The following is a 22,274-nucleotide window of genomic DNA, read 5'->3' on the forward strand; positions in this document are numbered from 1 at the left end:
CTTTATAATTATTTTTTCTGTTTTTTACTTATTAATTGTTTTAGCATTAACTGTCATGCCCAATTTTAACCGTGCAATATTGTTATGATACAAAAACACGTTTTTTTCTTACTTTTCTTCTTTCCATAAGTAGTCTAATTTACTAATGTGTCGATAATTGGAGAAATGCTGTTTCCAGTGGAATTTCAGCTCGTGTGAAATGTTGAAACAAAGTTTAAGATACTGTACTGTAGGGAAGGCATATCTGTCAATTGTGGCAAAGTGTAGCAGTACTCCGTTATTCGAAAAATTACGGTAATTTTGAAATTTCAGTTAAAAAAATGTTTATATTAGTCTTTGCTTTGTTATATTGAAGTTTGTTTTGCTTTCCTACAAAGTTTACTTGAGATGTAGTATGTGCAAAGGTATCTTCCTATGCTATATGTTGTGTTCATTGTAATTAAAAGAAACTATAGATGCACATTGGGAAGTGAAAATTATAACAAAATATTTTACACAAAATATTTTTCCTGTATTTGTCATATTTAGTTCTCATTCGTGATACTAGATATTTTTCATATTTTTATATGTTAGTTGTTTATATCTTTTAATATTATTTTGATTAGAGTAATAAATATTTAACTCAACAAATGATTGTATTGTGTATCTCTTTACGATTTGATATTGCAACTGTAATTTAATCTATTTAATTATAGTATAGTAATTTATGTAAAAGGAAGATGTGCATTAAAGAGACGAGTCATAGCTAATGTTTATAAATTTGAAAGAGTATCGAAAAATGAGGAAGCTATACCGCAGAGTACATGGTATATGTAAGCATAGCCAAAAAAGATAATAGTGGTTCTGAGTTGATAACTCAATGGATTCGCTTTTTTGGAAGTAGCAACCACTTTTCTTATCTTCCCTTTGGTTCCTTTCAGTATCATTTATAATTTTGCATGCTATAGCATCACACTTATCATCTCTTTGCATGTATAATTTATTCTTTGCTTATCTATTGTTTTGTCAGATTTCCCCACTATTTATTATTTACTCTGTACTTTGTTGCAATGAATAAAAGGAATTATTTCCATTTAACTAAGAAAGTTGTTGAAGACAGAGATGCTTGTTTGCAGTGGTGTTGGTGTATCTCTGAAGAATTTCCCCCTTCATTGAAAACATGTTCACAGCAAACAACAGATCAGCGGAGATTCTGATACTACTGATTAAGAAGCATGTGGTAGAGGGAACAATTATTATGACTGATAAGTGGCTGTAAACTCATGCTTAGGCAGGCATGTGTATTATGTGCATCAGACTGTTAATCATTCTACAAGTTTTATAAATCCAGCAATTTGTATACTTACCCAGTTTACAGATTTGGCTGATCACTTACTGGAATACCTTCTGTGATCTGAAGTTAAACATGATGGCAAGATCCATTCACAGAAATTTTGGTTGATCTTTACATTATGGTAACTTGGCAAAAATTTGGCGACCAACTCTCCTACAGCAACCCTCTATTTTTTTTTTTTCCCGCCTCCATTTTGTCTTCACGAAGTAAAGACATGTTTCTTTTCTTTTTATCTACTGAACACTTCTTCCAACAATCTACTAGCCGAATTACACTTATGCTAGAAATTTTATCTAACAAAACTGCTTAATCATGGCAAAAATTCACTGCAAAATTGGGAAAAAGTACACAATACCATACTCCTTACGCGTTTTTCAAAATAACACATACACATAAACCATGTACACGTCGACTTATTTTTACTTAAAAAAACATCCCAGAATTACACAAAAATGGCATTGCGCACACTCTTCACTATATCCATGTACACTGCTTTTTTCTAATAAATTAGAAAAATTTCACGAAAATACATGACAATTTTCTGAATCTTTAAACTCGGTAAAAAGCACATATATGAAATTACCTGATCGCGAAAAAGTATTTACCCTTTACAAATATGAACATTTCCACATATAAAATAAATAAAATATCCAAAAACTTTTACCTCTAAATCATCTATTACATTATACACGTCACCAACGAATTCATACCGCAAGCATTACAAATACTTAGTATCAAATATTTAAATTATTTCCATGCACGTTTATTTCAACTTAAACGTCCAAATTCCTACAAACATAAAATTCACAAAATAACTATCATTTAATTAAAATATAATTAAACCATGTACACGTCAACTTATTTTTACTTAAAAAAACATCCCAGAATTGCACAAAAATGGCATTGTGCACACTCTTCGCTATATCCATGTACACTGCTTTTTTCTCATAAATTAGAAAAATTTCACGAAAATGCATGAAAATTTTGTGAATCTTTAAATTCGGTAAAAATTACATATATGAAATTACCTGATCGCGAAAAAGTATATACCCTTTCCAAAGATGAACATTTGCACGTATAAAATAAATAAAATATCCAAAAACTTTTCCCTCTAAATTATCAATTATAAACCTCACCTACCAATTTCTAACGTAAACATTAAAATGGTTCCAAATACTTAGTGTCAAATACTTAAATTCTTTCCATGCACATTTACTTCTACTCAAACGTATTCCAAAATACTACAAACATATAACTCTCAAAATCACGATCATTAAATTAAAATATAATTAAATTAAAAAACACTACTTAAAATATAAATAAGCACATACATTAAATTAATAAAAATTAGCTTACAATCCTAATTACTTTAAACTAAATCATTGCTAATAACAATTTTCCAATAATACCATATTAATTTATTTACTCCTTACATTTAGAACAATACATAAAAATAATATCCTCAAATAATTAAAAATACTAACTTACCTAACCTTCTACAGAATCTTGAGTGCATGGCGGATCAGAAAATGTCCATGTTCACCAGATTTCTTGCACCACCATTCAAACTTATCTGTAATATCCTTCCTTTCACACAATCTCATTTCATACCCACATGTTGGACATTCATACTTATCTGCAATTAAGCAATTCTTTTCAATTACACATAAACGCAATAAAAATTTCGGATTTACTTTATATAGGGCCATGGATCCAAATATTAAACAACAGTGTTTCACAGAACATAGAATGAAACTAATGCTGTACAGCAGATATTTTTACAAATTTACCCTCTTTTCCGATTAAAGAACAGTGATTTGTCCATTAATGTCACATGACATATCTCATGATCTCTCATTTCCCTCACACAAAATAATGCATAATCGGAACTGAGTACTTCTCATATTATTCCCAGTCCTAGGTAGTAACCTTTATCACCTCCAAAATGTTGCCAAACTGTTACCATATTCCAAAGATCAGCTGAAAAAGTACTAGATATACAGTACAAAGTCCGAGATCCGGATGACCAATATCCGGATCTCAAAGGCCACTACAAACTTTTTTTTTTATTATTATATTTTTTTGTTGATACCCCACACATAACAAAACATGTGGAGAGTCCCGATTCTTAATTTCACTTCGGCACTAAATAAAATACCTCGTTATTGAAGAAACAGTCATTTTAGCATAAATTTGTATGATCAATAATTTGGCTCCGTAGCTGCCGGTCATACATCTCAAACTGAAACATTCTACAGATCATTGATTTTACACCTACTAATATTTTATACCTCTGGTGCCAACCTGGCGAATCATTATTTATTATATTTTGCTTGGGGTAAAGTGCAGAATCGCCCACTTATTTGTTAGGTGCTTTTCACAAAAGTAAGAAGAATTCGATTTTTGTCAATTTTCTTTGTCTTTTTAAGTGAAAATGTGTCGATGTGCACATAGATAAAGGCAAAGAAGTATGCAATGCCATTTTTTTTTGCAATTCTGGGATTTTTTTTAAGTGAAAATAGGTCAATGTGTACCTGGATACTGAGTATGTGCAATTCTTAAAAACGTGCCAAGCAGTGGGTGATTCTGCACTTTCCCTTTTGCTTGCATCACAGCATGTTAATCAACACATGATAACTTGAGTAATGATTCATGGAGTGATATCTAAACAATTTTTTTTTTTTTTTTTTTTTAGTATTAATGAGAAACAGCACGGTAACCTTTTATGTTGACATTACGCTTGGCGATAATTACAGATTTAAATTAAATGCGCTAAGAAATGTTGACAGGAAAAATTTAACAAAAATTTCTTTCTATATGCTAAAAATAGATTTTGTGAATGATACTCACAGGCCAAAAGATTACATTTAGTGCTATTTGAATTAAGCATAACTGATTTGTTAATCATATAAACCCAGAACCAATGCACCGGTTACATATGGCCGCACCGGGTAGCCGAATTTAGGGAAGACAAAGGGAAACGCATGGTAGCAGAATTTAGTAGCCATAAAGATTGCATCAGGCACCGGCCCTCAATAAGCCTTAAGTATATGTGGGAATTTATTTATTCAGGACTCAGATAAGCGTTAAGCATGTGCAAGAAATAGGCATAAGTATAATAAATAACTAAACTAATACAATTCAGGCTTAATTGCCTTAGTGCGCGATAGAAGCTAGATAAAATTTAGCGGAACAACTTGTCTTTAGTCGTCAATCTCATAATACATAGTCAAATATGTATAGTGAACGATAGCTAAATTTTATGATCATAGCCGCGAATCTGAAGGGTTTCAGATATCGCAAACCAAAGGTAAAATTTTCCAGTTAACGGATTTTGTAAAGAAATGTGGAGAAGCGGTAATAATGGATTATGAAAGAAGTTTTTCACTGTGATGACAATGCTGCTCAATCATCAATCAGTTACCGGATGGCAAAATCTGTAGTATAATTCTAGATCCAGAAAATACCGCTACAGACAGAGTGACAAAGAGAAGAAAAAATTTCTATTGACAAGTTAGTCTGAATTCTAGACACAGTAATTACAGGACTTCAACAATTGAACTTTGTAACTGAATAAGAATTTATGTCTGTCTATTGAATTAAAGAGAAAGCACAAAGAAAAGTTTAGCACAAAAAATGAAGCAACTTAAACAACTTGAAAGATATGTTTAACGAAGTAAAAAAATAAATATTAGGTATTTTTGTAAGTTTTGATATCCTTTAGATCGTAAATGCTTCATTATTTCATAAATCAAGATTTCATATTTTTAATTTTATTATTTCTACATGCCATTTGACTAGATTTAAACTGATAATCTAATATCCGGAAAAATGTGGAATCGCAAAGTTTTGACGAGTTCAGATCTGGGACTTTGTACTGTACAAGTGTTTTTTAACTCTTTGAAAATGCTAGAATTAATTAAAAATCTATTTCAATAATAATACTAATGTTGATCTTTACTTTTTTATACTAACTTACATATGTTTATATCTCATTTTTCTACGATCTGAATTTAATTGCATCAAATATCATGTTTAAGCAGTTAATTTTTCTTGCATGTCCTTAATATCATGCTTTGCTGCTAACCTTCATGTGACTATTCTAATAATGTTTAACAAGCAATTTTACATACATATGCTTAATATCATGCTGATATAATACTGTATACCTTGGCGAGCTTGGGAAAAAATGCACTGTCATCAACAGGTTTTTATTACGTATGTTTATTATGTACGATATTTCCAATGTGATTTTTGCAGTAATAAAACCAAAAATGACTGTTGCTACTATTAATTGTATCTGAAAATTGAAAGGATTCATTAGAAACATTTAGCACTGATCATTGTAATAGAAAAATTGTTATAATGATAAAATTTTGGTTCGTTATTACATGACTCCACCTCTCAATGTAGCCAATATCATCAGTGCAAACCATCAAATGGCCTGCAACCCTAGCCAGGCTAATTTATAGTTTGCTCATGGTGACAAGAGCTCCTATTAAATCATGTATTATGTCACTTTCTTTTTTCATATTTCATATTAACAGTTTACAGTTATTCACAATTCTCTCATCATGAAGAGATCTGAATATTCCACATTTTAACAAAATTTCTTTTCCTTTCTTTCTCTCTCTTTTTTTTAATGTTAAAATTTTTTGAATTACCAAGAAGTGAGGAAGATGCTATATCCAAAAAAGATGCACTTCGCCCTGCATTCCAATATGTGAAACTGACTATTTAATAAAAGTGTATATCGATGAAAGCTAGAGAAGGGAAAGCACATGTTTTGATAACTGGTTCGGTAGTTTCAGAATACTGTTTGTAAAAGTACAGCGATTTATTTACTACAGTCAAAAGTCGTTAATCCGGACTCATCGGGACTTCGGCGATTCCGGATTATAGATCATAAGTTTAAATCTGGCAAGATGGCACGCAGAAATTATAAAATTAAAAATATGAAACCCTAATTTATGAAATAAAGAACAATTATGATCTAAAGGGTATCAAAATTTACAAAAAAAAAAAAAAAAAAAAGCTTAATATTTATTTATTTGTTTACTTTATTAAACATTTCTTTCGATGTAAGTTGTTTAAGTTGCTTTGTACTTTATGTGATAATACATTCTGTTTAATTCTATAAACAGACATAATTTCTTGTTCGGTTACAAAGTTCCGCTGTTCAAGTCCTATAATTGCTGTGTCGAGAATACCGACTAATTTGTCAATCGAAATTTTTCCGTTTTCAATAACCTCTGTCACTTTCTTCGCTATCCGAGCGAATTATAACGACGAGGAATTTTATTTAAATCATATCAAAGAGAGTACATTGAGATGAAATACTACATTTAGTAAGGAATTATAATTCAAATAAAATAAAAACATCTTCCCTGAAAATAATGATAGTGCTGACAGATCAACTTCCAATTCATTCCTTAAATTTTGTTCAAAAAAGAGCAAAATATGACAGAAAAAAGGTCACTGTATTTTTTTCATTCTTGAATGACTGAATATGAAGAATTAATATAAAAAATAACTGGAATTGTTGACCCTTCCTGTCTAGTTTTTAGCCTTTGCTTGGGAAAATATTTTGCACTATTCCTAATAATTATCATTATAAATTTCCGTATTGTATTTGGTCTGAATTGTCTTAATTTACTATGCACATTAGATTAATGCATCCACAGGGGCTCACTCTTTATGAGATAGGTGTAGCAATCTTGAGGAAATATAGCCCTTCAAGGTATCATCCTCTTGGCGAGCCAGGGGTCACAATCCTGGAGCCCTAGTGATCATTCTTCCTTTTCTTTTAAACCCTCAGAATTTAAAAATTCAGGGTCTCTTCCTTTGTGGGTATGGATATTTGCAATCCCGAGGTACTGTAGCCCTTCAATGGATCACCTTTTTAGTGTGGCAGGGATCGTGATCCTCGAGTATTAGATATTTTTGTCTCTTTCCTTTTTGTCTCTTCTTATCTGTTCCTTTTTCATTTTTCCTCCCTCATGATTTTCCTTTTGAGAGGCTGGGATTCAAACTGAGATGCTGTAGCATCTTTTTGTTTCCCCATGGAGAGAAAACTGCCTGTGCATTCTCCATGCTTTGTGGCCCATGAGGCTAGAAAGAAGGGTCCTGGTAGTTGAGAGGCTGAGTACTTTCCCCAACACACTGCTTTGCCCTCTGCTTTAGATTGAAATGGAAGGCACTTAGCTATCCCCACTACTGTCATTAGTCATATAGCAATTAAATGAGACTGGTGACTAGTCCTTAGTATCAGTGACTTTGGGATAAGCTCTTGGGAGAGCTGACTTTGGAGCTTTAGATAGCATATAGACGTGGTTTAGCCCTCGCACTTGGAATCTGCGGCTACTTGTTGGACTTTGAGGTGGGTAGGTCCTCCGGATCCGAGTCTTATATTTTCAAATATGTGTGACTCAAATACCTTGAAACTACTTCTTTGGACATGTTACTGATAGTCTATCTAAAAGCAAACCTCACTTTATTGCTATTAATCACCTAGCAGGCAAGCTTAAAAAAATATTTCCATTTTTAATTAACAAATATATATATATATATAAGCATAAGCTGGAAGACCAGAGTTCATGGAACAACTGTGGTCTGGTGACCTAATGATGGAAATTGTACATCTTATACAGTCTGTAACACTCTTGGTATATGTCCAAACTTGGAAATCTGGATTTTGTGGCTCAGCACAAATCTTTCTCTTTTGAAGGAAAAATTAATCTCAGAGTTTTTGGATCAGAATGTACTGTTAAGTGGATTAAGATGGGTAAAGAATCTGAATTAATGATACGTAATCAGTGTGCCTGATCTGCCTAAAAGTGTCAAAGCCAGGTATCTCTACTGTCATGTATGACCTTACATACCTAACTGCATGCAATAATTCTAGTGCCAGGATTTTGGTAACTCAAAGATGTCATGCCATAAAAAACTTGCATATGTGTGCTACTCTGTTGAGGGTCATGACAGTGATTCTTGCAACTTTGCACTACTGTGACAAAACTGCAAAGGGGTTCTTTCATTTACATAGCTTTCTCTCATTCTTGTTCCAGACAGAAAATCAAAAAGGAGGTGTAGACTGTAAAAGTTACAAAAAACATAACTTAATGCTCAATAGTTATGTTTTAGATAATTTAAATTTGGAATTTTTTTTTAATTTTCATTGATGAAATTCTTTGGATTTATAGTGAACTGTATTTATATATTATCATTCATTAGTTTGTTTGGTACTTTTCCGTTTGGCCGGCGCAAATCTCACCAAGCAAACTTTTTTGGCGACAACATACAGTATACACACAAAAAATTTTAACAAACGTTAGTTCTAAGAATTTTTTATTTTGAAGGCATAAACATTTTAATATGGTTTAAAATTTTGTAAAAAGACAATAAATTTGTAAAAAGACATTAATTTAAGAATTTATTATGCTATCATGGTTCAACATCCTGATTCGTCAGTTCGTATCACGCTCCAAATAATCTCATCTCATGTAAACTATGCTACAAAAATATAATTCGCTACATTAATTTCAAGTTAAATCTTAATTTGGAATACAAGTTTAAATGCAAGAATTATTTCAATTCGTACGAATAGCTTACTCAGAAATTATGTAAAACTGCAGTGCTTTACTTTGCTAGTGCATTCTCATTAGAATGGATGAATTTAACCCTTGACTTTGCCTTTTCTATATTTTCGTCTTCGGGTGAGCGGTGTGATTGCAACCTAATTGACTTAATTACTGCGAATGGTCTTAAAGCATAAAATTTAATTATCTTTGTAAATATTCTATGTAATTGTATACCAATATTGAAAGAATCAAGCTGGTAAGAAATGGCTGCGACTTGTTTTGAAAATGAGGCATAAAAGGTTACCAGCAAAGATTAACACCGTTTGGCATCAGAAGTAACATTATTGGCCACTTTATCACTTGCGCCCGCAAAACGGAAAAGTACCGTTTGTTTTTATAGCACTTTGCTTTACTATTGATTTTAATAATATACACATCAGGTATATTATTAAAATTATTTACACCTTATCTTATATTAAAATTATTTACACCTTATCTGATATGATTTTAATAATATCAGATAAGGTGTTTTCTTAATCATTAAAGAAAAGTATCTATTTAATAGAATAACATAAAACATATCTTAATAGAATAACAAACACCTTTAATATATTTTTATTCACAATGGTTTTTGTGATGGACGTTCTGTTTCTCTCATATTTGTAGGTTTTCTTTATATTTGAATTGAATTATTTCTTTTTCTTGTAGGGGTGAATTAGTAGTTCAAAGAAAACTGACAAATTTGGACCACTTTTGTCATGTGCATAAAAATATTACTGAAACTATTACTTCTGAAGAGGATGCTAAAACATTAATTGCTAAACTTGAAAAAGCTGCATTAGATTACAAGCCTCCAAAACCATTTGAGGAAGTACAGAGCAATAAAGATGCAGTTGAATTTTTAGATGAACTTGGCCCTCCCCTTCCTGTTGCTTTCAACTTAGCAGCTTATGTGAATCGTTCTGAAACGCTAGTAAAATTAGTACAGTTGGGTGTAGATTTATCAAGAATTGAAAGGAATCCTGAAAAGGCTAAATATATTTTACAACTAGAATTTGAAAAAGATGTGAAATGCCATATCCAATTTTTGCTTGATAATGGTGTAGACAGTGATGAGTTAGGTAAATACATAACAAATAATCCTTTCATATTTAAAGAAAGGATTGAAGATCTTGAAGTAAGAATTAACTATCTTAAAAGTAAAAAATTTAGTGAAACTGCCATCTCCCATATGATAACAAGAAATCCACTCCTTCTGAGTATGGAAACAAGAAAAGTGGATTCACGTTTAGGATTCTTTCAAAAACAGTTTCATCTGACAGGTGATGAAGTACGTTGTTTTGCTACAAAATGCCCTAAGCTTATTTCCTATCCATTTCAAAAAATAATGGTGAGGTTTGTTTATTGTATTTTATATTTTTCTTTACATTTTTCTGTTTTAATTGGAAGTAATAAAAATTTACTATTTAGCTTTGGTATTATTTGAATAATTTTATGAAACTATAGTATGTTATTTTATAGTAAAATTAGTTTTCTGAAAATTTCTATTATATGTAATATCCATTCTATAAATAATTTGTGACTTAAAAAAAAGTCATTTACTTGCAAAAAGAAAAAGGGATATTAGTTTTATGTATATTTTTAGATTTTTATTAAAGTATGTTTAGTTTGTATTTATACATATATATATTCCCTGCTTTTCATGCATTAATATTATGAAAAGAACATATATTGAAAATAAGTTTCTTTGTAAAAAGCATTTATCTCAGTTCAAAATCTAGACATAGGTGTAAATTACCATCTTTAGGAAAAACATTTAGTCATTGAGTATATGTTTTACAATTTTGCTACATGAAATCTTATCATATTTTTAAAAAAAGGACTATAGCTATGCATAAAATATACCTGCATAATCCAAGCAGCCTGTTAAATTGTCTTTCTGATCCATGTTTATCTTTCTATATTTCTGCTCGCATATATGTCAAAAATTTTAAGGGGGGGGAAGAAAAGAATCAAAAGTTTTTTAAAATACAATTGAAGATCACAAATACATATAGCTTGGTCACCGAGGTGACTAGATTTCAGGTCATAAATAAAATATCATTAGATTGAAACCTAAAAAAAAGATATGAATAAATGAAATTTTATTTTGAAATTTTGAACTTTTTTTTTTTTTTTTTTTTTCTTAATTTCCCTGCTTTCAGATTACACATAATAATTATCTCCTGATCAGTCATACAGTTTTGCTGTTCAAAATTTGTTTTTCTTGAATTACTGGTAGGACCGGGATAATCATGTGTTCAATATTTGCTGTTCTGATATTACAAAAAATTTGGTACTATTCGGTTTTGAGGGCCGTAAAAAATTGCAAACTATTGTTGATGGCAGTGCTGCCAAAAATAATTGCGGCAACCCTAACGCAAGAAAGGAAGTATAATAGTAAATAATTATTTAAGATTGATGTTTTAATTTAGATGAAAGGTTAATTTCATATAATACTTTTTTATTATTATAATTTATATAAAAAAGGCTAAACATGACTGAATTGAAGCATAAGAGTAAATAACTATTTCAGATTATAATTTATATAAAAATTGCTAAACATAACTGAATGGATGCCTCCATCGCTATTTCGCTACCAAGTTATCGTTAAAGCATAATTTTATCTCGTTGGTTGTTCAAACATAATTTTCTATAATGAATGATGCCTTTTCTTTGAAAAAAATTATCCGTAAAGTGCAGAATCGCTCACTTATTTGTTTGCCGCTTTTTAAAAGGGTACAAACAATTGGATTTTTGTTAATTTTCTTTTACTTTTTAAGTGAAAATAGGTTGATGTGTACATAGATAAAGTCAAGGGTGTGCGCAGTGTCATTTTTGTCCAATTCTGAGATTTTTTTTAAGTGAAAATAGGTCGATGTGTACATGGATACCGAGTATGTGCAATTCTTAAAAATGCGTCAAGCAGTGGGTGATTCTGCATTTTACCCAAAATTCTATTGCGAACTTTTCATCATGGGCAATTCCCAAATTGTTAAATCCATAGGATATCAAAAAAAGATTTAAAACTTAAACTAGTATTTCAATAATACTAGTTTAAGTTTTAAATCTTAAGAAAATTAGAACTATATAAACTTACGCAATCTGAAATCAGCGCGTACTCTAGATTTGGCGCTTTTGCGCGTACATTTTCCCTGCAATTTTTTACGGTCCCCAAAACGGAATAGTACCAAAAATTTTAATTTTTAGTTGAAGTTATCATCAGACATTAAACATTGATGCAAAATTATAATCTGAAATAGAAGGTGGTGCATGAAAAATTAGCCCATCTGCCTGCTATAAGCCATGTTATCGATAATTGACTTGCAAAAGATTAAAATGAAGATGTTCTGATTATGTTGGGATGCCATTACATGCTGTCCTAAATAATGCCGCTTGGCAGCAGTGTCCTATATGTGCTTTACTAGTGTCTTATTTGCTTAATTTGTCTCCTCTCTCTCTTTTTTTTTTTTTTTCCTTGAGTGGGGGAGAATTTCTACAATATTCAGCTTATTGGAGCTATCCAGTTAGTTGCACTTTTACTGCATCTAAAAATTTCTTATATTGAAACAATTCAGAGGTATTTGATATAAATATTTCCTAAACATAAAACAGAATCGCTGTTTTTTTAGTGCTTTTAAACAAAGCAAATTTTTGTAAAGATAAAGGAACTATATTTGTTAAGAGGTATATTTAAATGTTTATAAAAATTCCAAAATATATGTTAGTATTTATAGTGACAAACTGAAACTAACTTATTCTCAATTTTTTCTATAGTTGAAATTTTATATGTATACCATATATATGTAGTGGGGGAGTTGAAGATGCTAAATAACAATTCCAATGTATTTTTCACACCACAGAACATTTAATAAAGGAAATCGGAAGAAGGTACAAATTGAATTAAATACAAGGGCCGTTTGATACACACAGGATTCTGTATAGCTTTTGCCAGTCTTATCACATAACTGATTAGTGCCTACTCGAACTTGCTGATGTATTATACAGTCAATTTACCACCTTCACGTGGAAAACTACAGTTCTTTATTCTACACCTTCACGTGTAGACAGACATCTCACCACCTTCGCGTGGGATAGCAGAAGAAAGTCTCTCTCATACTCATCTTTCACCTCGCTCTCGCTGCTGGCACAACGGTGAGGCTCTCTGGTGGTTGTGTCGCACTTACAGATACCATATATATATATATATATATATATATATATATATAAAGATCCTTTTTTGGACTTTGTTTCACAACCATTGGTCATATACCTGTACCTCCACTTACAAAAATGCATCAAATAATTCAAATATTCATGTTTTAAATTTTAAAAAATCAATTTTGTAAAAGTTGCAAAAGTTTAACTTTTTATACACTCTTCTAGTCTAGTCTTTATAACCATTATAAAACATTGTATAACCATTATAAAAAGTAAAATACAGAAAGTTTGATTCTTGTGTACAAAAATTGATCAAGTTGTTACATTTTAAAGAAGCGCATTGGCTAGCATATGGCACAGCAGTAAAACAGGTCCGGGGTTCGATCCCCGGGCTGGGCAAAGTTGACTCAGCCTTTCATCTCTTGAGTGTGTCGATAAAATGAGTACCAAGTTCTCTTGGGGACTAAAATCCGTAGGGGTCCTGTGACAAACTGACCCCTTGTCCAGGGCATATGCTGATACACCTTGGGGGCTCACGGTCAAAAAAGCAGATAATGGGCACTGCAAGCCTAGGCCCACTAGGGCTGTTGCACCACTCAGTTTATTTATTAATTACATGTTCAGGGCTATACTTTAATTGAAGAGAGAAGTGTTTGCATTTGTAAATAGCAAAAAATAAAATATCAATTTAGGAAAAGATTTCTGATGTTAACAGATTAAACAGCAAGCATCTCTATGCATATTATTGTGAGAAATACTGATCAATACAATTAAAAAAAAAAAAAAAAAAAGTAATTGCAGAATTATAGAAAAATATTGGCTGGTTTTAGTATTGACACATCAAAAACTTGTAACATTATTTTAAAATGTTAAATTTTATACAGTACAAAGTCCGTAATCCAGACTTGTTAGGACTTCGGTGATTCTTGATTAAGGATTTTTTTGGATTGTAGATCATCAGTTTAAATCTGGTAAGATGGCATGCAGAAATTATACAATTAAAAATATGAAACATAATTTATGAAATGAAAAGCAATTATGATCTAAAGGGTATCAAAATTTACAAAAAAAAAAAAAAAAAAAAAAAAAAAAAGCTTAATGTTTATTTGTTTACTTTATTAAACATTTCTTTCAATGTAATTTGTTTAAGTTGCTTCATTTTTTGTGTTAAACGCGCATGCATAAAGCATACAAAAAAATGTTTGTGGCTTTGAGGTCTGGATTATAGATTATTCCGGATAATGGACATCCGGATTGCAGACTTTATACTGTATATATATTTTTAATGAAGTTTTATTTATTTATTTATTTTTATTTTTTATTAACAGCGCCAGATTTCTGTATAAGCTGCACAAGCTATAGCTCAGAGGACCCCTTCAAAAATTATACTCTTTCTCATTTTAAGAAAAGATATGTGTTATATCCCTTATAAAGGGCTCCGTATCTCAAATAGCTTAGGATCTCGTCAAATCTAAATCCAATTCCTGATTATTAGATTTATAGTGATAAATTTCATGAGAAAATTAATAATTTTAGCATTCGAAAACTTAAAAATTACTTGTGGAAATATTCTTTTACCTTACCGTTTGAAACAAAATTATAAATTAATGAATGTTGCATTGTAATTAATTGCAAAAGAATATTACTGAATGACATTTAAGGGGGGAAATTAACCTCAACCAATCATTCTAATATATTTTTTAACTTCAAGGCCAGGTAGAGGTCAGATATCTCAAATTTTGAAATGAAATATCTTGGTCATTATTTGTCATATGGCTGTAAAATATTTTATATTTTATATTTATTAATAAGTATAAAATTTTCCTAAATATAAATATAGGGGCCAGAGAAGTGTATAAAAAGTTAGGTTTCATAATATTTGTAAAATTTAGATTTTTTAAAAGTAAAAATGTCAAAGCATGAATATTTGCATCATTTAAAACATTTTTGTAATTGAAATTATATATCTGTGACCAGCGGTTGTGAAAATAAAGGCAGTGTACAGACATTTGTGGTGTTAGAGGATATACATGTATATAAAAATAAGTTCATTACGAGAAAACTGCATCGAAATATTTCTGATAATGCACGGTTTGTGTATTTTACTTGGTTAGTGTACTCTATCATTGTTAATGGTTTATTAAAGATTTTGCAGAAGTTCCAAATTAATGCTAAGCCTGAATTGTGAGATGGCTGATGTAATAAGTATTTCTTGAAAAAAAAAGTTTTTTTATTATTTTTTAGTTAAATGATCATTATTTGATTAATTGTTTGTTCTTGCTTTCCTTTCTGTAGCTAGTCTGCGATGATGTTATTATATTAGTTATTTAATTTCTTTCTCATTTATAAACTGTATTTCAGGTTTTTAAAATGTATTTTAGCAGTGTCTGTTATCAAAATTTCCTCAGGAAATTACTTAAAATCTGAACTTGAACTGTTTATTAGTTAGAAAAGAACTTTTTTAAAAATTAGCACAAAATGTTTAGCAGCCATTGTTAAAAGTTAAGTTGGATTTATAAACAGAAAATGTTAATCTCTTCATGTTTGATCGTAACTTATGATTAAACATAAAACTATACTAAACATTAATGTTTTGTATTTCAATACATCAGTGATCTTTGATAATATTCAGATGGAGAATGGAATCTTTTATACACTTTTTAGATGGAAATAACTCATCACACAGTGAAAAATTTATTTCATTGAAATTGAAGTACTTTTTAATATATTGAATTTTGCCTTTCTTTACAGATCATTTCTGTGCTGACAGAAAGAGAAAATGTGATTAAAAATTTTATGTTTTAAACTTGTTTATATGCATCTAATATTACTATTGTTTCATTTTTATTTATAGGAGAAATTATTTATATTCAAGGAAGAATTAGGATTTTCAAGTAAAGAAATGAAAACATTTTTACTTAGTAAACCAAAAGTATGGATGTTAGGTAAAAAATCATTATGATTATTCATTTTTTTATTTTCATTTTTACTTTTTATTTTTGAAATTATTTGCAAGATTACATAAAAGGTATTTTTAAATGTGAGTAAATGGGAGCGACAGTTTAGCTTCTTGAATAATTTTGTCTCAATATTTTTACAAAAGTAGTGTATGGAAGCTATTTATTGTTTGTTATCTGAAAATTCTGTTTACCTCTCTTTCTCATGTTAAGGAGTGTATTAAGTGTATAAAATTTTATGTAGTATTTCTACTTATGTTTTTTTCCCCTCTACTTTCCCTTTAGGTCCTAAAACTTTAAAAGAAAGGTTTGATATTGTGCATAATCTTATGGGTCTGTCTCATGAGCAGATTCTTAAATTCCCGGGTGTTTTTCTGAAACGAAGTTTTCTACTAAAGCAGAGACATCAGTATCTTGCTCATCTTGGCCGTGCTCAGTATGATCCTACAAAACCTAACTTCATTTCACTTGCTGACATAGCAACAACTACTGATTCTGCATTTTGTAGCATTTGTGCACACACATCAGTTGATCAATACAATGAGTTTCTGAAGACATTATAAATTATATTTAACTCATGTACTTTTTTAAAAATCAAAGTCAGTATAATTAAATATTTTCTTTGTATTTCATGATGATTATATATAATTTACAGTAATGGTAATCGTCAAAATGTTATAAGAATTTGTTGACTTAATACTGAAATATAAATTTTCGAAGTACTGATGTTGAATTGTAGTGCCTTTTATTTATTAAGTCATGATTATAATTTTGGTATTATTAATCACATAAATTTGTTGTATGTTTTTGTAGTTCACATCTTTACAAATGATTTTAGTGTTTTGTAAAATATGACAATTTTGTCAATAATATGATCAATACTTGTGCTAAAACCAGATTATGTGGATTTTTTCATTCTCATAAAATTTTATTTATTTCATTTTATTTAATGATTATGAAGAATCAAATAGTTTTCTCTTTCAATTAAGAACTTTAAAATGTGGGGTAAGCAATATTTTTCTTCCTATTTTTCTATTAACACAGCCCCTTAATTTGTTATCACCAAGGAGTGAATGTTTTTAAATAACATAACCACCAGTATAATTTATTTTCCTCTTTTTTAGTCCAAAAGATCCATTTTGGGATATTAGTCTTGAAAGTCTATAGTAATCTCGTATTAGTCTTAAAACAGCATTTTGCGTTGAATCACTATAAAGGATGTATCATTTTTCAAGCTGTTGCTACCAAATATTATGGTCCTCTAAAGGAATTAAAAAATGAAGATTAGGATTTTCAAGTAAAGAAATTAAATAAAGAAAAATAAGAAAGAATTAAGAAAAGAAATTAAATAATTATTAGAAATTAAACAATGAAAAAATTAAAAGCAATTAAATAATGAAGAATCTCCATTGATATATGCATGTTTCTCGCATTGTGAAAAAGCAAAACTACCTAGAGCCATCAAGTTTTGAATAACGTAGTCCTTCTCTTGAACATGGGCAAATGGAAGCCCGAATTTTGAACTTGTTTTATTATCTATTTCATATTTTGTAAAACTTTAACAAATTTTTTATTAACAAACGCAGTGATTTCAAAGCAAGTAAGGGCAACACTATACAGAAAAAGACATTTTTATCTTCAGGACATGAGACTGTTTATCAGAAATTCTAAAGATATATTGTTTTTAAAAATTTGAGTTTGCTGTTGAATCGAATTTTATGTGGCATAAGCAGTAAAAACATTGTAAGGATCTTAAGTTTTACTAACGTTTATTTTATTTTATTTTAAATCTTTACTATCACTTCTTATTTTCTACTTCTGGCCAGAATTATAAGCGTGAAGGTTTTTATGCAAAGTTTGTCTGGCGAACGCCAAGTATTTAAGTGTGGCCTTTTTGCCAAGTGAGAGAGAGGAAGCAGTTGAGTCAAAGCAGGCCGCTTACCTTAGAAGTTACGCAGTTGCTGTTTGCCTTCCAGGCCAGAGGTTTTAATCCTCTTGATAAATTAAAACGTATTGTAATGTTCACAGTCTCTGTGCTACATACGCTTCCTGTTACTATAAGGCCAATCTTCCACGTGTATTATTCTAAAGTTAAATTAGAGTTTAGTTTTATTTTTATACTTTTACGTTAGACCCCGAGTGGCGGGTCATTGTATTCCGAAGTACGGAAGTTATTGTATATAGAGAAAAATAAAGGGTTTTGTATACCCTTCGTCTGTATCCTGTCTACTTACTACAATTAGTGAACATAGCTTTAGTAAGCTCTCTGTTCCTAGTCAGGTCCTTGTATGTTCCCGAAGAAGGTTAGAAGGAACAATTGAACCTGATATTGGCGCCCCACGAAGAAGAATAACCATGGCCGAGTTTCAAGAAGAACCTGTGCTGCCTGCAGAAACGGCTCAGAATCCAGAAATGCCAGCTGCCGCCCTGGAAGGATTCGGTTACATCGTCCAGACCATGCGCGCTTCGATGAAACCAGAAGCAACGTTTAACGGAAACTCACCGGTAACCAGTTTTTTGGAAAAATTGGATGACCACTTCACGTGCACGAGTTTCAAAAAGTTACCTTAGCTACCAGCGCTTTGAGGGGCCAAGCGCTTAACTGGTTCAAATGTATAGGCAGAAGTCTCTTGGGTCAAGCAGGAAGTCCCACCTATACTTACGAAAATTTCAAGATTGCCCTACTAAAAGCCTTCCCTGTTGTAAGGGATCGTGCGAAATTAGAAACGGAACTTTTCAGCATATATCAACAAAGAATCGTAAACCTCTCGAGCTTTATTTTAAGAAAAATTCACGTTTTCAAGCTCTTGTATGGAAACCGTCCGGATCCTGAAATAATTCAAGTGATTTTGCCGAGGTTACTGCCCCAAGTGCAAGACTTTATTGAATTAAGAAATCCGACTACACTGGAAAAGTTATTTGAGCTAGCAATCCAGTTTAAAAGTAGAAGAACGGCGGACGTCGAAAGAAAACGCCAATATCAACAGCAAAACCAATTTGGTACGCCAAGACTACAGCAAACTCGAGCACATGGCTACGGAGAAAAAGCGAATCAGTGGGCAAGGAAACCCGAGCATTCAAAAATAGCCGGCGAACGTCGACAGTTCAATAGCAACCCAGGAAAAAAGTCTCAAGGCCAGGGGAAAAAGAAGGAAAGCACGGAAAGGAAAAATAATTTAAACTAAAACGAATTTCTGCTGACGAGAGGGTGCGGAAATCCGAAGGCCACGAAAACCCCTCTTCCTACAAGTTAAATACAGTAATGGTGAAAAATTTGACTCTTCCGAAGATTGAAGTCTTGGTGAATAATATCCCAGCCACCGCACTCCTGGATACCGGCGCGCAGTGTTCCTGTGTGGCAGAAGAGTTTTTTAGAAAGTATTTTCGCAAATACCGCATATATAATGCGGATAATACAACAGTGTTAGCGGCGCAAGGAGAAAAATGTAAGTGCGTAAGTAAAGTACCTTTGTATATCCGTATCAAGGACGAACAAATAAAGGTGATGTTTTTTATAGTAAAGAATCTGCAAGCACATTTAATCTTAGGGATAGATTTTCTTTCAGACGGACAAGCAACACTGGATTTTAATGAAGCGTCCCTTAAGCTGACGATGAGACCAGTTCGTACTGAAAAGGCTGAACCGCCGATGGTAAATCTTGACCACCTGCCTAATGACGAGCAAGATAGAATCCGACAAGTGGTAAGTGAATTTGCTTCGTTATTTAGTGATATTCCAGGATTTACTCAGGTTACTAACCATAGTATTGACACCGGAGAGGCATTGCCAGTTCGTCAAAAACCATACCGGTATGATAAGAATAAGGAAAAAATTATAGAATGGCATATTACCGATATGCTACGTAAAAAGATCATAACGCCCATCTCAAGTAGTTATGCTAGCCCGGTGATTTTATATAAGAAAAATAATGACTATCCTTTGGAGCATCCAAAAAGGTGGAGATTCGCTATTGATTACCGTAAATTAAATTCCATAACGAAATATCCGGTATATCCGTTACCGATCATAGAAGAAATTTTAAGGAACATAAAATCAACCAAATTTATGACGACTTTAGACTTAACGACTGGTTATTTTCAAATAGGGGTGAGGCCTGAGGACGTGCCTAAGACTGCTTTTATAACCAAGTCTGGCACTTATGCATTTTTGCGTATGCCGTTTGGCCTTTCAGGGGCCCCAGCAACATTTCAGCGATGCATGGACATTGTGTTAAGACCTGTTCTTGGAAAGTCCACATTTATCTATTTAGACGATATCATTATTACTAGTGATAATCTAGACCAACATGTACAGGATTTAAGACAGGTGTTTTCTTTATTAAATGAGGCCGGTCTAAAAGTTAATGTCGAAAAGTGCAAATTTGCAGCCCCTGAATTAAAATATTTAGGTTACAAAATATCTCAAAAAGGGATCGAGACAGATGAATCAAAAATAATCGCTGTACAAAAGTATCCGACTCCAAACACGGCAAAGAAGCTCTCTTCTTTTCTAGGACTTTGTTCATATTATAGGTCCTTTATAAAAGATTTTGCGGCTATCGCTGAGCCATTGTTAAAATTAAAAAGGAAAAAGGCAAGATTCTCGTGGACGGCCGAAGCCAATAGTGCTTTCGAAAAATTAAAACAAGCATTAACGCAAGCCCCTGTGTTGAAATTTCCTGAAAAGGATGAAAATTTAGAAATTTCAGCGGATGCTTCGGATTATGCGGTAGGAGCGGTACTTTCGCAAAATCAGCAGCCCGTGGCATTTTTTAGCCGAACTTTAAATCAAACACAAAGAAACTATTCCGCGACCGAGAGAGAGGCAGTTGCAGTTCTGTTAGCAGTGCAAAAGTTCCGAGTCTGTTTTGGAAAGGCGCCGATAACAGTGTACTCTGATCATGCGGCGGTAACTAGATTGTACTCAGGAAAAAATTTATCCCCAAGGTTAATAAGATGGGCACTCAAGCTGCAAGAATATAATCTGGTAATCAAGCATACCCCTGGAAAGGAAAGTATCGTAGCAGATGCCCTATCAAGGATTAAAATAGACGAACAAGGCAATACCGTAAAGATGGCAATGCTTACAGCGTGTACAATAAATTCCCGAGAAACTGTAATAACCGAACTGGGTAAGGATCCTGAGTTTGGAAGCATTTATGAGTATTTGAAGGATCCTGAAAATTTTAGCCACCAAGATATTGTGGCGATAAGAAATAGGGCGGCCCATTACGAACTAATAGATGGTCTATTATTTTATACAAAAACTACGAATTCCAACAACGAATTTCGACCTGTTATCCCAGCTAGTCTTAGATTAAATATCCTACAGGAGCTCCATGACAGCCCTTTAGCTTCTCATGCTGGTATTCAAAAAACTATCCAACGCGTACGCGAGGCAGTCTACTTTCCTGAACTGCAAAAGTTAACAAGGGCGTATGTCCAGTCCTGCCCAACATGTCAAGCAGTTAATTATATTAATTTCTGCCCGGCCGGGTTTCTAAATAGTATTAAATCCGAATTTCCAAATGAAATAATTGGCATCGATTTATTGGGCCCTTTCCCAAAAAGTCAGTTAAATAAAAGTCGCTATCTCCTTGTTATGGTTGATTATTTTAGTAAATGGACCGAAATTGTTCCCTTAAAACAAGCCTCCGCGAAATTAGTTACTGATTCTATTTTAAATAAATATATTTTAAAGTACGGGGCGCCCCTAAAAGTTATATCGGATAATGGTCCTCAATTTGTAAGTAATATATTTGAAGACATGTGCCAAAAACTGGGCATACGTCATTTAAAAATGGTCCCGTATCGGCCGCAATCAAATATAGCAGAACGGGTCAATAGAAATATAGTGAAAATTATCCGTAGTTATGTTAAAAATTTTCATAAAAGCTGGGATAACTATATCAATGAATTTGCTTTCGCCCTTAGGACCGCAAAACATGATACAACGGGCAAAACTCCTGCTGAGTTATTTCTAGGCAGAAAGGTTATAACACCGTTAGATAAATTATTTTATGTGCAACAAAGAGCCCCAGAATTTAAAATGGGTGATATAGAAAAACTAATAAAAGAAGCAAAAAAGAATACGGAAGTAGCACAAAGAAAACAGAAGCTATATTATGATTTGAAACGACGGGGAGTAACTTATAAAGTAGGGGATGAAGTTTTAAAAATTAAGCATTCACTTTCTTCAGCACC

At 31.9% G+C, this 22,274-nt stretch overlaps 1 protein-coding gene across 1 annotated transcript; it reads left to right on the forward strand.

The window, feature by feature from the left end:
* The first annotated feature begins 55 nt into the window (after positions 1–55).
* mTerf3 (mitochondrial transcription termination factor 3) lies at positions 56–16,803 on the forward strand. Its single transcript, XM_035363066.2, has 4 exons — positions 56–294; positions 9,622–10,303; positions 15,968–16,058; positions 16,356–16,803. The coding sequence occupies exons 1-4, from the start codon at positions 200–202 to the stop codon at positions 16,631–16,633; spliced, it is 1,146 nt and encodes a 381-aa protein (XP_035218957.1). The 5' UTR covers positions 56–199; the 3' UTR covers positions 16,634–16,803.
* Positions 16,804–22,274: the final 5,471 nt, after the last annotated feature.

The sequence above is a fragment of the Stegodyphus dumicola genome, chromosome 1, assembly GCF_044657685.1.
Source record: "Stegodyphus dumicola isolate Sdum_Otavi_A_Nest chromosome 1, ASM4465768v1".
Classification (NCBI taxonomy): Eukaryota; Metazoa; Arthropoda; class Arachnida; order Araneae; family Eresidae; genus Stegodyphus; species Stegodyphus dumicola.